Genomic DNA, 17,845 nt, shown 5'->3' with positions numbered 1-17,845 from the left:
TTAACAGACATTACAAACCGAACGAAAACGAATACCATATTTTATCTAACTAAATCAAGGAATAAAAAAATAGTTGTAAATATTTCTGCGATTAGAATTTCTACTTACAACATACACATTCACTTTTTATGTTTTGTTTGTACAATAAAGTATTATATTATTATTTATTCAAATATTAACTATGCACAAATATTATCAATTAGATATGTTATTAAATCTATACAAAAAATCACTATCTGAAATATACCAATTTAGAAATGAGTTATTACTTATTAATTTTTTCTTTTTTCGCTCTGCCACCAACCCAAAATCCCGGCGTTGAGCTCCGCCACTCCACACACAATGTCGCTAGAATTCGGCGGAAAAGGTCAAACGGGGTCTGAACACTAGGTTCCCTCTGCCTACCCTACTGTGTGCTGTATACAGCGTGAAGCTAAAAAAAATATATTTTGTAGAGATATATTATTATAGAACTATTAACATATTACGTAGAAACCAGCAATTCTGTTACTTGTCACAAAAACACTGTGTGAAGTCTTATTATGCATGCCGCAAGGTTCATTGAGTTTCAATAACAGTACGCTTACATTGCAATTTAAACATTATTTACACCACCATTAGATTCCAAATCGTTCAAGAATGTTGTGTGAAATTTAAAATTTACATTTTACACATTCATATCGATTCATTATATTAAGGCATGAAACGTTACGTTTTTTTGTTTTTAAATTAATGATTGAAACTATTTTGATACAAAAAATAGATAAATAGATTATTATTCTTTGGTGAGGTCTTTTAAAGTTTTTCTTTCCCGCTATCTATCTATATAATATATGAAAGAACATGTTCCCACTGACTGAGGTAAGACGCACGCACAGCCGTAACGGCTGATGGTAGAAACGTGGATTTTGGACACTAAAGGCTAAAGGCTTGAAATAGGGGTTGAAAGTTTGTATGGAAAAAAAAATAAATCGGCGCCAGTTACATAAGCATAAGGATACATTCCGATGACGCCGCACTTGCACCTCGCGGAATCGAACAATAGTGTTGTAGTATTTTGCTGATTTAACTGTTTTGAATTATATAAAATTTTAATAAAGATTCTCTGTCTTCAACTTGCTTTAAAACAGAAAGGTTGTTTATAAAATTAAATAAATAATTTTTAAAAAGCCTTTTTCTCGCCTGAGTAATTTAACTGGCGCAGTCGGTAGGATCGCGGCGTGTTTGGCTTTAATCAAACTCTTAAAGCCCGCGAACGGTTTCTATCGTTATTACCGCGATCTATTAAGAAGAATATATCAATATGAAGCAATTAATTACAAAAATCTGTACAAAGCAATAGAAAACGTAATTTTTCAGGAATTAAGTAATGATTATACACAACTTGAAAATAAATTAATATCCTGTATACAAACAAATAAAATTCTCAAAACTAAAATATTAAACACACCTCAAAACGATTGGATTAATAAATACATCATTGACGAAATTAATCAACGTAACACATTATGGGCTAAATGCCTTAAAACACCCCACGATAATAATTTACAAGAAAAATTTATCCTAAAAAAAATTCAAGTAGCTAAACAAATTCAAGACACAAAAAACTCTTACTACTATAAAGAATTCATAAAATGCGCCAAATATCCGAAAAGGATGTGGAATTTAATCAACTCTCTAGCAGTAAATAAAATCAGATCTAACCATACACCTCCAAAATTAGTAGTTAACTCTATACAGATTTCTGACCCAACTAACATATGTCAAACCTTTAATAATTACTTTGCCACAATAGGGTCGCAACTAGCAGATAAGATACCTAAACAATTTCATAACGATACCACCCCAGCCCTCCCTAAAATAGTCCCTCAATTAACTTATGAGTTTTCTGTTTTTAAACCATGCACTTCCATGGAAATCTTAAAATTAATTAATAATCTAGATTCGAATTGCAGCACAGGTATAGACGGAGTAAATACAAAATGTTTGAAGTGCATAAAACATATAATAGCACCTAAATTAACTGAGTGTTTTAATAAACTTTTATCCCAGGGAAAGTTTCCTGATACGCTAAAAGTCGCGAAGGTAACTCCAATTCATAAATCTGGGTCTACAACGGACCCAGGCAACTACCGGCCAATTTCCGTTTTGCCTGTCCTATCAAAATTATTAGAAAAAATAATATACAATCGGTTAGAAACTTATTTGAATTCCATGAACTTAATTTCGGAAAGGCAATACGGATTCAGACCAAAAAGCAATACACTATCTGCAATGATCGATTTAGTTACTAAAATTAGATCCAATATTGACAATAAAAAATATGTCTTGGGGATATTTATTGATCTAAAAAAAGCTTTCGATACAGTTAGTCATACCCTTCTTATAAAAAAATTAGAAACTTTAAAAATTACAGGAATTGCCTTAAATATGTTTAAGTCTTTTTTAGATAATAGATTTCAGGTGGTGAAAATGGGCAATAACAAATATCAAAGTAGTATTGTCCATGTAAATTACGGAGTTCCACAAGGCTCAATTTTGGGCCCACTGCTCTTTTTAATCTATATAAATAATATTACCGAAATTGGGCTAAATGGGCATCTCACTCTATATGCCGATGACACCTGTCTATTTTATTTTGGATCATCTATGGCCACTATCATTGCACAAGCTCAAGAAGACTTAAACAGGCTATATACATGGTTCCAATACAATCTTCTAACCATAAATGTCTCCAAAACATGTTACATAATTTTTAAAGCTAAAAATAAGCCTATTTCCTTACACAAACCGCTCGTTATTAATAATCTCCCAATTAAGCAAAAAACCAGTGAAAAATACCTCGGAATAGTTATGGATAGCACATTGTCTTGGAACGCACACTTAAATCACATATCAAACAAACTCTCGACGCTGCTGGGATCACTGCGTAACATTGTAAGGTGTATACCGTGTAAAATGCGCTACGTCATTTATAATACGCTAGTCAAACCCCATTTGCTGTATCTGGTAGAGGTTTGGGGTAGTGCCGCCAAAACTAAATTATCAAACATACAAAGAGCTCAAAACAAATGCATTAAACTGATATTTAATTATCCACGATTAGCATCAACAACAAAAATTTATGAAAACACAAAAATAATGACAATTCGCCAACTGCACGTCTACAACATCTGTATCTATATACGAAAAATACTTAATAAAACCGTACATAGTAATATATCCTTTACTAAAATACAAGATGTTAGTGGACGCTCAGTTCGTGAATGCCGAGCTAGTTTATTGGTGCTGCCCAGAACAAGGACCAATTACGGTAAAAAAATGATAACTTTCGAAGGAGCGCAATTTTACAATAAAGTACCATCACTTATAAAAAATGTTAACTCATTTAACACATTCAAATTTCAATTGGCTAAATATGTTCGCGATAATTATTAACAATGTGTTAAGTAAGTACAAAATTTACTATTTTTGTCACAGCAACTTAATCTTAAATTATTATAAGTTTGTATTTGTAAATGTAATAATTGACAACGACAATTTAACTATTGTGTTAAAGTATCGTTCTCAAGTAAGTGGCTTAGGTCTTATTGAGAATAAATGTCTATAAACTGAAACTGGAATCTACGACGGCGAGACCGGCGGAGCACCTAAGCATCGGAGGTTCTGCCAAGCAGTTGAGTCCCGGTTGGAGATGCAGAGGTTTCTTTGGTGAGTACTTTTGTTATCCAAGTTCCTATGCTATATTTCCTTCCGTATTTTTGTATCTGTCTATATAGCTCAAATCGCGATAGGCATTTACTATTATTGAATAAGTTTATGAGAAATAAATGAAATAATAAATAAATGAAATAATAAATGAAATGAAATAATAAATAAATGAAATAATAAATGAAATGAAATAATAAATAAATGAAATAATAAATGAAATGAAATAATAAATAAATGAAATGAAATAATGAATAAATAATTAAATGAAATAATGAATAAATAATTAAATGAAATAATAAAATATTATTTTAATAAATATTATATTGAATTGACATATTTTATTTGTTTGAATTATTTTGTTAAATAGGTTAGTCGTGATTAAAAGATAAAATGTCTTTTGAAAATTGCGAGAATTCTAGTTTTAAGTTAATTTCAGATTTTATGCCACGTTACGATGGTAATTCAAAAATTTTGAATTTTTATATTAGAAGAGTAGATAATATATTAAGCTTAATAGAGGGCGCAGCGAAACACCACCCCGCTATTGTGTGTTTAATCAAAAGCAGACTCAGTGGAGCCGCAATTGATGCAATAGCATACGAAGAGTTTCTAGACTCTTGGGACGCGATTAAACGCGCTTTGATTAGAAGAATAGGTGAACCTAGGAACGAAATACAACTAATGCAAGAGCTAACTCGAACGCGACGTAATAAAAATGAAGACGCGGAAACTTTTGGGAAACGCCTTCGAGACATACTTGACACCCTTTTGTCCGTAGGTAAACATAGTAACAAAGAATATTATGAAAACATGGTTATAGAGCAATATACGAACCAATTAGACTTTCAAATTTCAATAGGTGTGCGTCTAGCCAGGCCTACCACATTAGAACTAGCCATTGTACAAGCTAGGCAAGAAGAAGCTAAGCTCACATACAATAGATTTAATAATAATTTTAATATGTCAAACCCCCAAAGTAAGGTTAAAGAAAATCATAGAAACTTTATTCCATTTCCAAATTCACAATTTAGATTAACCAACCGACAACCCTCAGGTAATTATAGACCTTTTATTAATCATAGAGGTAACATCCCTCACCAGCAAATAAATCCACCCCAAAAAATATCAGATGTGACTATGAGGTCAACAAATAAACCAGAGAAGCCGCAGTTCGCAGTGGAGGAACTCTTCTACACAGACGAGCCACAGGAGCAACAACTCAATGAGTATTCCCAACACTACACCCCAGGTGAGTATTATTATGATAATATACATATACCAGACGAGCAGGATACTTATGAACCAGTTAATGACGAAACAAGTAACCAGCAGGATTTTACGTTAGGCATAGACCCAGACGTAAAGAGATAGTAAAAATAAATAATCATGATAAAGATCATTTACCCTACATAGTAATTCCCGAATTTAAAGGTAAGTTTTTAATTGACACAGGAGCTTCTAGATCCCTTATCTCACCAGAAGTTATACTTAATTCTATTTTTCAAAATTGTGTAGAATATGAACCATTTGAAATAAAAACAGCTCATGCGACAACACAGCATAGTCATGTAGCGAATTTACCCTTACCCCCAATCTTTAATACTGACATTCTTCATAAATTCCTTATTTTTGATTTCGACCCTAAATACAAAGGACTTATAGGTCTAGATTTATTAAAATCATTATCTAGCAATATTAATTTGAAAAATAAAATACTACATACAGCGACAGCCGACATACCTATTTATTTCGACTATAATAAGAAACTTATAAAAATAGAACCAAAGTGTGAAAAACTTATCACGTTAAAAACAAACTATACTGACGGATTTTATATCTACGACGACTATATTTGGTCTAAGGGATTAACATCCCCTGCTGCTATTATTAATGTTAAAAATGGAAAATTTATAACCAAAGTCATTAATACCAATTCAGAAGGACGAACCATATGTAACATAGGTACATTTAAGTTACGACCATATAATGTTATATATAAAAAAGGCAAACAAAATATAAAAGCCGACGCCTTTCCTATGAATAAAATATCTCACAAAAATGTAGAATCATTATCAACCGTAAATTCTAATAATAATAGAGACGACATTATAAATGACAGTATATCCCAAGACGTAGGTGCACAAACTAGTGAAAACATAGCGCAGGTACCCCTTGTATCTAGTAATAATAACGATAACAACATAGAGCCTGACAACGACAGACATAAGATTCTCACATCAGAGACTGACAGTACGAGTATCAGTACTATTGTTCCTAATAACTTAGTGTCCACTAACCATTCCCAAACAGATAACAAAAATAAAGGCTTACTAATTAAATATAACGATAATGACAGACAAGTTAGGCAGTTTAACCCTAAAATAACGCCCAGTTCGAAATATAACCCTAAAATAACATCCAGTTCGAAGTACAGAGTTGATAATAGAGTAACTAGATCATTGATAAAGGACGTATGTACCAAAGTAAATAATACTGAGAAGAAAATAGTATCATCTTTAAGGAAATACATAAGAAGACCACATAAGGTAGGTGAAACAGTCTATGAGCAAGTAGTTAAGACGGCGCTCAGAGATAAAGCCATACCAGATTTCAAAGGTCCGTATAAGATAATTAATTTGCACCCTTACTATATAAAGGAGATTATAAAAAATCATCCAAACTCTAACTCTAATAGAGTTCGTTATAAATTGCTACGAAGGCCTAATCTTATTTCAGGTCCCTCGTGTTCTACACAAGAGCCAAAATAACCCTACATCCCATACATAATGGAATTTTATTATATTATTATTATTTAGATTTTATTAATTAAAGAATAACTCTTAAACAAAATGATATGTTTAACCTTGCTTTTACTTACTTAATAACGAATAAATATTATATATAATAGTTCTATATACAGAAAAATATTATATATAATAATTTTACATACAAATAAATACTATATATAATAATATATAATTATTTTAAAGAACTTATTTTGTTGTATGCGAGAATACTTCATCTTAAAGGATATATAAGGTTTATAGAAATAAAATAGAATATAAGTTAGATTTACTTATAAAAAAACAAAAAAAAAAAAATATTTTTACTATTTCTAGAGTTAATCATGGTATTATATATGGTTTAGTTTCGATAGTAGTTAGATACTACTAATTATTATAAGGAAATTTATTAATTCATAAAAAATATATGTAGTTTTAATTTTGTAAACATTAAACCTATTCAAATAAATAAATCAAAGTGTCTATTATGATGAAAGCATATAGTACAGAACATTTCCTAATTTCCATCCTAGAAATTCCTTCCATTTCTAATGATAAATATAACCTAGTTATTCCTCATTCCAACCCTTATACTTGGTAACAAAGGGTACTCTTACCTAAAAGAAGGATTTAGAATATATACCCCTCGATTATATACATCAACTTGTATATAATATCCAAACCCTAGAAGGAGAGGAGAAAATAAAGAAATAGAGTATTATCCTGGCCGTTTCAAGCTGAGCTGATTATTATATACTACTATAATAAATGTTATTTTTGGAAAATCTACGAGCATTTTCCCAGAGTCCCGGAGGAAACCAGCAGCGAGGACGCTTCAGGAACCTGCAGGACCAGCTTCCATCTTAAGGAGGGAGGAGTTACATAAGCATAAGGATACATTCCGATGACGCCGCACTTGCACCTCGCGGAATCGAACAATAGTGTTGTAGTATTTTGCTGATTTAACTGTTTTGAATTATATAAAATTTTAATAAAGATTCTCTGTCTTCAACTTGCTTTAAAACAGAAAGGTTGTTTATAAAATTAAATAAATAATTTTTAAAAAGCCTTTTTCTCGCCTGAGTAATTTAACTCGCCGATTTATTTTTTATTTTTTATTCAGGCTCTTTTAAATATTTCATTGAACACATGTTTCGTTGAGCTTTTATCTGTAATAATATAACATTAAAAAAGTATTAAATTGGTTATGGTGCGTTCATACACCAAGGCCGTCAAAGGTCTTGAAAGTGCTATCTCTTAAAGGTTAAAATGTCTTATGTGAATAGCATTGTTTTATTGCAATCAAAATGAATTTTATATTCATATTTTTTAAGTTGTTTATATTATTGATGCTGTGTCAACTTTTTAAACTTTCATAATGACAGACTTAAAATTATTGGTATATTATTATGTAGGTACTAGCTTTTACGTTTTATACACGGCCACGCTAGCGTGGTCAAATGAAACACACTTTCGCTTTATAATATTACTATAAAACATATATTCTGAACTGCCTTCACTCTCCGATCGTATTTAAATTAATATTTATGCATGTTTAGGAGAAAATTACTCATCGGGATCTCGTGCGGGATCCCGGGAGGCGACCGCCACCGACGAGGACGGGGAAGAACCGCGCCGACGCACACATCGCGACGAAAGGCGTAGACATCGACATCATCATTATTATGAAGGTTTGTAGTTGTTGTGTGGAGTAAATAGTAATATTGCGTTTATTTAGAAAAGTTTAGGTTAAATTATAATTATTATATTATGAGTTTATAAATCAGTGCATAGAATAGTAATTTGTACTTTTTAATGTTTATTGTAAATCTTTAGGAATCTTGCCTTGATTGCTATACAATTCAAAATCAAAATATCTTCCAAAACGTTTGTTATTGTAAGCCTCTTGTTTAAATTGTTTTTATTCTCTGTAGTGTTATTTACAGTCGTTTAATATATACATTTTAAGGGTACGGCATGGCAGCCCCGTCTCTGGAGGCCAGCGTAGCCCCAGGGGGTGCAGGCGCGTGGGACGAGGCGCTGGAGGCGCAGCGGCGCCAGTACGAGTACTACGAGCGCCTGCGCCGCAGCGACCCCGCCGCTTACATGCGCGTATACAAGCAGCTGCTGCACCCCGGCCTGTACGGCGCTAGCCTGTATGATGGTGGGTATTGTGGGACTTATCCCGCACACAGCAGGGTACGCAGAGGGAACCTAGTGTTAAAACACTTCATTCCACATTTTCCGCCGATTTCTTGGCGCCGAATGAGAAATGTTGCTCTATATAGTGTCGAAATCTAACATCGCACTACAATAAAACAATTTAGCAAAGCTATAAATTTTTAACATAAACTAAAAAACTAAAAAATAAAAATAAACAGTTTTTTAATTTAAACAGCAAATAAGTTTCTAATAAATAATGATGTGGTCCAATTTAATTTATTTTTTCAATACATTCAACGTAATTGTGACTCATTAAGGGAAACAAAGGATTTTCATTTTACCGTCCTGCCTACCGACATCTTTTATGATTTTTTTTAAATATTATTTTTATTTAAATGTTGCAGGTTACGGTGGGCTGGGCTACGACGGCAGAGTAGAAGAGCGAGGCAGCGTACATTCTGGTCGTTCTAGTGCCAATGGTCTAAAGGCAGCAGACACGTACGTACATGCTACAAAATATACACTATGAGCCACAAGCCACATAGTCGATACAAGCCAGACGCCATACACATATTATTATATATTATTTTTTTACAAGTATTACTGTTAAAGCTGTACCACCATTAATAAATTTTAAAAATTAAGAAGATATTAAATGCTAATATATCATTTTATAATACTTACATATATACTACTATAATAAAATAAAATACATAATATGTACTACTATAAAAAATAAGACACTACACTATGATTTTGGGAGCATTTATATCATCATTTTAATCATCATCATCACACAATAATGATGCGCTCACCACCTTCTTATTAATAATAATCATATCATACTAATATATATATCGGGAAAAGTAAAGACAGCTTAAAAATTTGACATAATTTTAATTTAAATGTAATGAAGATATTTTTTTTAACTTTGCTTAGAAAATATATAATAAAATAAGTAATTATTTATCAAACTTGAAATTATTAAAATAAGAAGTAAAAACATATTTTAATTAAAAAAAAACAATTATGTAGAGGATTTAATAGAACGCAATAATTGCTTAATGCTTAATAACAGTTATTCTATTCTGATTATTATTGTTTTGTGTCCCGTCCGCGGCTTCGCCTTCTTGAACTACATGATTATTCATTTAATAAACAGAATTGACTGACAACTATAATGATTTTTAGTATGTTTTTTTTTCTAAATTATCGTAATTTCTATAAGGATTCTTGATTGCTTTAAATTAAAAAATACGACCATTGGTGATACTTGATATTTATAATAATATACATTGAGTATTGATATTTAAAGCTAATTATTTATTATACTGTTAGCAGCTATAAAATTATTGTGTTAATCGGGGGATGCAAGAGTGTCCATCTAGAATCCTACTTATTCTTCAGGGGCGAGGTAAAGTCTTCAATAATAAAACAACCATTAATCCATAATAAAATAGACCTGAACCTTACCACCTTTACCGCGTGGAGGTACTCCTAGCTTATGTTATTTTGAATTATTAGGTCTGAATAATAATCTGATTTCATTTAACACTGACCACGTTGAACAACTATTCTAAAGCCATTATATTCATATCTCTTAAAGTTTAGCTGGGCTGTTAGAGCTCCAGATCTTCCTTTTTATTATATGGACAGAAAATACTTGTGATATTGATAAACTTTTACTAAGACGCTATATTTATATCACTTAGAGATTAGATGGGCTGCTATTATTCCACGTTAGATAGTTCAGACCTTCATTTTTGTTATGTGGTTGGAAATTGTTTGTCATGTTGTTCAATTTTCCCCAAGGCAGTATACTTATATCTATTATAGTTTAGACAGGCTGTTAAGGTTCCATATCAAATATCCAGATTTTCAAAATAAAATATAGCCTAGATGTTGCCTAGACATAATAGCTATCTATACAACCAAAAAAGTTTCATTCAAATTCGTCCAGTAGTTCCGGAGATTAGCATGTCCAAACATACAAATAAACAGACAGTTTTTTGTCGATTTGTGCTCTATAACTGTTCTAGTTCCTTGAGGGGATTATTATGCCTCAATAGTTATTTTGTAAATATATTCAATGTACGCCATTTTTTAACGGTTTTATTTAGCTCATATACTTTCTTATTATATTAATAATTATATAATAATACATATACTGTATAGATAATAATATACAACTAATCAAAATGTACTTTCCGCATACTAGTGTATTTAGGTTAAATGATCTCAAAAATATTATAAAAAATGAGATGAAGTCAGTCATGGTGCAGGGGCATAAACGTGCGACTTTAAGTGAGTCAGGTTCTGGGTTCCATTTTCTCTGGAGGAAATGAAATATTTAAAATTTTCATATCCTCAAATTAAATTTTTAATATTTTCACATTAGTTGAGTTGCGCCACTCAACACGCAATGCCGCAGAATTCGGCAGAAAGTGTCTTAATGAACGGAGTGTCTTAACATAGGTTCCCAGGTTCTCTTTGCCTACCGTGCGATATATGGGATACAGCGTGGAAAATTAAAATAAATACACTAATATGCGAACTGTACGCAGCTTTGTCGCATAACATGTTGGTGCATAAAGTACAATGTAATGTTAGTTATCCGAACTACTTGAAGGATATGGGTGTTAGCAAAATCGTTCTTTTACTAGAATTTTATTGATTCAATCATATTTTCAACAAGCATCAATAAACTGGTCGGGTGACGTTCGGATAATTGATGCTTTACTGTACATAGTGCATAACGCACAGCGCATAGAGCATACTTGCATAGTGTGGTTGGTGTAGGTACTACGTGCGCGCGCGCGACACCGCCTCACTGCGCACGGACTGCTCTGACAGGTGAGTGAGCCAGCGCAGTGACGCCACTCTCGGCTGTTGTGTCGTGTTTGTAGGTTGTAACAGGTGTGGTTGAATTAGTTTGTGTTGATGTACATATTGTATGTAGACTTATTGGGTGAAGGTTCGTGTTAATTAGTTTTTATTATATACATATTATGTAGAACACTTGAGTGCACGTCCACTTCATGCTTTTCATTCTTCATACATTCCATGTTTTTTATTAATATTTTCATTGACTATATTTTGTACTTTAATATTGTTTTATTTATATATGTATAGATTTTTTTTAAATTACTCTCTTTTATTTTTAATCTGTGATTGGTAACTTATTATTTCAGTATTTTATTAAATTATTCTGTACTTTAATGATTACTTCTTGTTCTTATAGATTGCTAAATGTCTATGTAAAAAAACTAATTTCTATATGTCTGTAGAATTTGTTATGATTTTATAACTATAGTAGTATACTATACTATCATACTAACGTTGCGTTTACAGGGAACTGACCACGGACATGTCTTTGAACCTGCATTTAGAGGAGTCGACGGTGCGCTCTGAGCGTATGACACCTTTTAAGTACTCCACAGCGCATGTTAAGGTAATTTTAGTTTTATTTTAAAAAGTTCTCGACTTTGAAAGTTACCTTGTTGTGTGCGGAATACAGCGTGAAGCTGATTTTTTTAATACACGTTGTACTCCGCCGCGCCGTGCTTTGCCCCGACACCAGAGCGAAGAAATCAAAATATACATTTAAATTAATATTTCCTTTTCTCAAGTGGGGAACGAACCCACAACCAGTCGATTTTGCAGCACACTTTGTGCCACTGCGCTACGACTACCCTCTTTACACTGTAGCAGGGAAAGCAGAGGGAGCCTGGTGTTAAGACACTCCACTCCCTACTTTCCGCCAAATTGTAGAGGTAATTCTTGTTGTGTGGCAGAACGTCGTTGTTTGTCTCCATTCCAGAGCGAAAAAATTAAAATATTAAATATTTCATTTACTCAAGTGGGAATCGAACGACTGGCCTCAAACGTATACATGAATGAGTGTCACTTTCATATGCTCTACATTGAGATCTTTATACAACACACACAGTGTCATATATAAAATTAAATACTATTTTATTGTACGTCGAACAATGTCTTACAAGACGGTTCATAGGTAAACCAGCACTCTATGATAGTCTCAATGTTTCGAATTCGGACAAGAAAAAGAAGAATGTAGTATCTTAACACCAGAATTTCTTCATCAACCTTGCCTTAAATGATTAATAATTTTGCTGCGCAGGGCGTGCTGTGCGCGCGCGCTCTTGTCGTGGTGCCGGCTGCGTACCCGGCGGACGGGCGCGCGGCGCCGCTGCGCCTGCTGCAGCTGCAGGCGCTGGCGCCGCCCGCCGACCTCGCCGCGCTCCAAGCCTACCCGGGGCCGCTGGTCAAGGGTGAGGGACTTTGTTTCTATTTACACTAATTGTTGTAGATTTGGTTATATTTTTTTTTACAGTACAGTGTGGGCTCGATTCTCATTCAATAAAATGAAATACTTATTTAAATTTATTTTTTTCACTTTTCTTCGCGTTCACGTCTTTTTTACACACCAGAGTGTGTAAAAAAATGAGTGTCTTAATACGAGGTTCCCTCTATCTACCCTGCTGTATGCTGAATTCATCGTGAAACTGCTTTAATTTTAATGTAAAAGTATTTTATATTTTCATTCCTCATTCTAATAACAAAGCGAAACACGGCATTTAGTTTCGCCACTCAACACGCAATGCTTCGAAACTCCGGCTGAAAGTGCGGGATACAGCGTTAACTTTTTTTTATTAAACTACTGTGAGTTTTGATGTGTCAGTGGAATGACAGGGTAGATATGATTGCTTAATATAAATTTAATTTTTAATTTAATTGCTTAATATATCTGTCTGTCTGTTGGTCTGTCTGTACACTTATCCATATCTATACTTATAATAAATCTGTATTTATTTGTGATAAATCTGTATTTTTAACCAACTTTCAAAACAAGGGGGAGGTTCTCAATAAAATCTTTTAGATTTTTTTCATTCCATTCATTTATTCGATTAATTATTTTGGATTCGATTTGGATATTGGATTATTCGATTCGAATTGGGTATGTTTTGTAATATGCAATCATTACAGTTATTTTACAAGTAATATTATAAATCCTTACCCAAATCAATAATTTAACATTAAGGGTGTTTCTGAACAGTAAATTAAATTATTCATTGACATCAACACATTTGACTGGCAGTCAATTCTGTTTATTAAATGAATAATTATGTAGGTCACGCGGGCGAAGCCGTGAGGGGGCGGCTAGTATAATAATATTATTTAGAAAATATATTTTAAAAGTCATAGAACAAAAAGGTCGTACTATTAATAAAAAAAATATAAATTCAGATATTATTAATTCTAAAAAATATGTAAATTTACAGGTGTGACACACAAGAAGAGTGTAGTAGAGTACTGCGAGACGCGCGTGCGCGCCGCGGGGGCAGAGGGCGGCGCCGACGTATGCGGGTGGGCGCTCCTGTGGGAGCTGCTCGCTTTGCTGTTAAGACAAAATGGGGTAAGTAACGTTACGACAAGTTTTATTCGATTAAGTTTTTGTACCACTAAATTATGTACAAATATTAGCAGCAGTTCTACTAAAAACTACCACTGGTGAAGAAGACAGTTCTGGTAAAAGCTGACCAGAAATTCGACACTGCACTATACTGAAATAAATAATAATAGTTACTCGTAATTAAGTAATAAGTTAAGTACATACAACTTTCACTTTGCCATCTACTTTGACTATTCTTTTTTCTTTTGAACTCATGTAAATTATTGAAATTTCAAAAATAATCTTTTTTTATTGTTGGTATTTATTTGTTTTCTTAAATTAAATGTTAGTTGTATATAGTTCTAGTTATTTGATGTTTCAATGCCAACAAAACACAATAAAATATTACTGATTTTATACATAAAATAATAATATAAAATAAATAATATTATTTTATGTTTAATAACGAAGCAACACTTTTTTTAATAAAAATAATAATAATTTACAGGTGGTAGTTGGTTCAGATATTGCCGAGCTACTAATGAAAAACACCAAGGAGTTTGAATACAAGCCCCCATCTCTTAAGAGTAGTGGTAATTACTTTTATTTTATTTAGAATATATATAATCTCCTAAACATTACCAATAGGCGCGACATAAAAATGAAGTTCGTTTATAAAAAAATAACTGTTTCTGCATGTAAACCTCTAGATTGTCTGTCGAAAAAAACGGTAAACGCATGTGTAGAAAACTATATTTTTATAAACTAAACAATATTAAAGATACTTAATTAATATTGTTAGAATTATTGCAAAATGTGGAATATTTATAATTAATGTAGCAATAAACGATGTTTACAACATCAGTTAGATGTTTCAATTAATGTTTTTAACATTTTAAAAATGTCTTGACGTTTTGATATTTTTAAAATCTTAAAAATTCATTATTTACATTAAGGCATAAGCGGCTAACTCGAATGGCGCGAATTTTTATTTAAAAAATTATCATTGTCTTAAATATGCTATCTAGTTATCTACTAACTAATATGAATCATATTTTAATGAGTAGTCTATGGAAAATAACGTAACGTTTTTGGCGTCTCTTGTAAAAATCACGCAGATGAGTTGGCTGATTTGCCAATTAACGTACCGCAATGTATTGTAAATATTTTGTATTCGTAGAATATCGAGGCGGGTCGGTGGGGTCCAATAAAGACGACGAAGAAAAGGAGGCTATGCCCGTAGAAACTGCACGTAAGTTGTTTTGGCGTTTTCTTTTTGTATGGGCAATACAGAGAGAACAATGTGATTTGGTTCTTTTGATAGTGATATTTTGTATTAAGTTGTTTTATAAAACAACTTGATAAAAATTTATAAAAAGATATATATATCTTTTATTGAGTAAAGTTACCGAGTATATAGTAAATATACAATTGAAATGTAATATATCCTTTACATTTCATTTTTTATTCAATCTGATATCTTACTTAATTTAATATTTATAATTAAAATTTAATTTAAAAATGTTGTTTAAAATTGTAGCTAAGTAATTTTAAAAGGTGTAACACATTACACAATACAAGCAGAGAGAGAAGCAGAGAGATACGAGATATTTCTAATAAATGGAGAGTCTGCTATGCAAACATTGTTGAAGAAACGGCATGGATCCGATAAGACACCTACTGTCTGCTTATAGTCTCAAATAAACGATTGCAATATAAAAATGAGAAAATAATGTATTTCTTATAATGATTTCAGGAATAGAAGAGGAGGTCAAAAAGCCAGCAGTTGATGAGAAGGAGGCCCTCGATCGTTTCAGAGAGTACCTCATATTTGGCAATAAACAAGAAGCTTTGGGTGAGAGAACTTTTATTACATATACAATATGTTTGTGAATAAATATTTGAAATAATTTAGTAATTAATTGGAAATTTAAAAGTACATATAATTATAACATGATATAATTTTTTTTTCAACTTCATTGCTGAATATTCGTCATTCTGGGGATTTTACCCACAATCATCACGCTAACAATCAAATCCCATTTTGCAAAGTCACGAAAGCTCTGATGGCTTATCATTATAATATTATGTAAAAGATTTTTTTATCATAATTAATGTAATGTAAATAATAGTTTTAATTTGACACAGAATGGGCAATGCAATGTGGGCTGTGGGGCCACGCGCTGCAGCTGTCGGCGGGCGGCGACCGGCGTGTGCGCGCCGCGGTGTGCGCGCGCTTCGTGGCCGCACTGCCCGCCACCGACCCGCTACACTCGCTGTACGCTGTGCTGGCGCAGCGAGCGCCGCCCGCGGCCACCGTTAGTATCCATCTCATTCGAAGTTGTGACAGTTTATATATTTTCTCTCTGTTTCTAATTTTAGTTACATTATAATTGGTTAGAGGGAATTTGGTGACAAAACACTTTGATTTTTTTTTCTTAACTTAATTTTTGATCACGAGTTGTGCAATGAAATTTCATTTGGAATTTCAAAATATATATTTCAAATATTTATATTTTCATAGTCTGGTTAGACATATAAATTCTAAAATATTCGCCAGTGGCCATCGTGGTACATTAGGACAACTTCACGCTGTGCGTATAGTAGCAGATTCCATCCTCATGATGAGAAATTTTCGTTTTCCCGCTCGCTGTGGTACCGCGCCACTTAGCGCGCAAAGTCTCGAAAATTGGTCGGTTCGTAGGAAAGAGTATATCTTAGTACTAGATTTCTTATGACTATTCTGTTATATGTGGGATCGTGAGATACAGCTTGTTTTTTTTAATATACACTAGCAATTTGTGAACCCACATTCTACATAAGATGGGCTAAAGTTAACTTACGGCATAACTGCATTTTTAATTGTTTACTTCTCCTATAAAACATTTAAAAATTAATTAATTCCTTGTTTATAATTCAGTGCGTGTCGGACGCTCTCTGGGGTGACTGGCGGCCGCACGCTGCCATCATGCTGTCCAATCCCTCTGCAAAACCTGAACAGGATCGACGTAATCTTACACAACTCGGTTAGTTTTTTTTTTTCATTAATTATGAAGAATCCTAGTTTGACCTTCGAAAGCTGAAAATCGAAAATACTGGAGGAAGGTCATGTAAAAAGTATATGAACCACTAGAAGGGCATGCATGGAGAGGTTGATGACTGAATTTGGCGAAAGAGGTATGCAGAGATTCGTTGACCATTCCGCTAGAAATCTACCGTGAAGCTAAGAACAATCAATTTTTTTTTTTTTTTTTTTTTTTTTTTTTTCAGTTTCTATCCATTTACGATCAGCCAATAAGCTATAATTAAATTTTATATATATCTGGATTGACTTTTGGAGATGAACCCATCCTGTGATGCGTCATCTCATTTCACAGTTATGCTTCTTTAAATTGAAGCAAGTCTGGATCGCCTTAGTCGGTGTATGTTTTCATCTATATCGATCAGTGACCTTGCAAGTTCATTTCTATGATGTTCCAATCTCATTTTATATGTGATACACGATATATTTATCTGTTCCTTGACAGTAGGTATTTCAAGATATTCGTGGACTTCTGTATTTCTTATGAACCATGGAGCACTAGCAATTATTTTTAAGGCTTTATTTTGGAAGCGTTGAAGTATTTCTATATTGGAGTGGCTTGCTGATCCCCAGAGTTCAATGCCGTAAGTCCAAATAGGTTTTATAATAGTTTTATAAATTAACATCTTATTTTCTAATTTGAGTGAAGACTGTCTCCCTATTAGCCAGTACATATCCCCAAGTTTGTGATTT

General features: G+C 32.8%; 1 protein-coding gene across 6 annotated transcripts in view; it reads left to right on the top strand.

Moving 5' to 3' along the window:
• Positions 1-17,845, top strand: part of Sec16 (endoplasmic reticulum export factor secretory 16) — a 43,636-nt gene that overhangs the window by 4,646 nt on the left and 21,145 nt on the right. For 5 of the 6 annotated variants that reach the window (XM_085192511.1, XM_085192510.1, XM_085192512.1 and 2 more), the window contains 12 exons: positions 8,054-8,185; positions 8,464-8,658; positions 9,062-9,155; positions 11,457-11,510; positions 12,009-12,108; positions 12,799-12,949; positions 13,961-14,094; positions 14,579-14,663; positions 15,251-15,322; positions 15,827-15,925; positions 16,219-16,388; positions 16,991-17,096. In XM_085192511.1, coding sequence (XP_085048637.1) covers positions 8,054-8,185; positions 8,464-8,658; positions 9,062-9,155; positions 11,457-11,510; positions 12,009-12,108; positions 12,799-12,949; positions 13,961-14,094; positions 14,579-14,663; positions 15,251-15,322; positions 15,827-15,925; positions 16,219-16,388; positions 16,991-17,096 — 1,392 coding nt within the window. The remainder of the gene's footprint in view (positions 1-8,053; positions 8,186-8,463; positions 8,659-9,061; positions 9,156-11,456; positions 11,511-12,008; positions 12,109-12,798; positions 12,950-13,960; positions 14,095-14,578; positions 14,664-15,250; positions 15,323-15,826; positions 15,926-16,218; positions 16,389-16,990; positions 17,097-17,845) is intronic. The other variant, XM_085192514.1, reaches the window with a different exon arrangement.

The sequence above is a fragment of the Heliconius melpomene genome, chromosome 11, assembly GCF_056956725.1.
Source record: "Heliconius melpomene rosina isolate 202511_hmr_F chromosome 11, ASM5695672v1, whole genome shotgun sequence".
In the NCBI taxonomy this organism is placed as follows: domain Eukaryota; kingdom Metazoa; phylum Arthropoda; class Insecta; order Lepidoptera; family Nymphalidae; genus Heliconius; species Heliconius melpomene.
The sequence above is the reverse complement of the archived record's forward strand: the minus strand, read 5'-3'. Positions and strand labels throughout refer to the sequence as shown.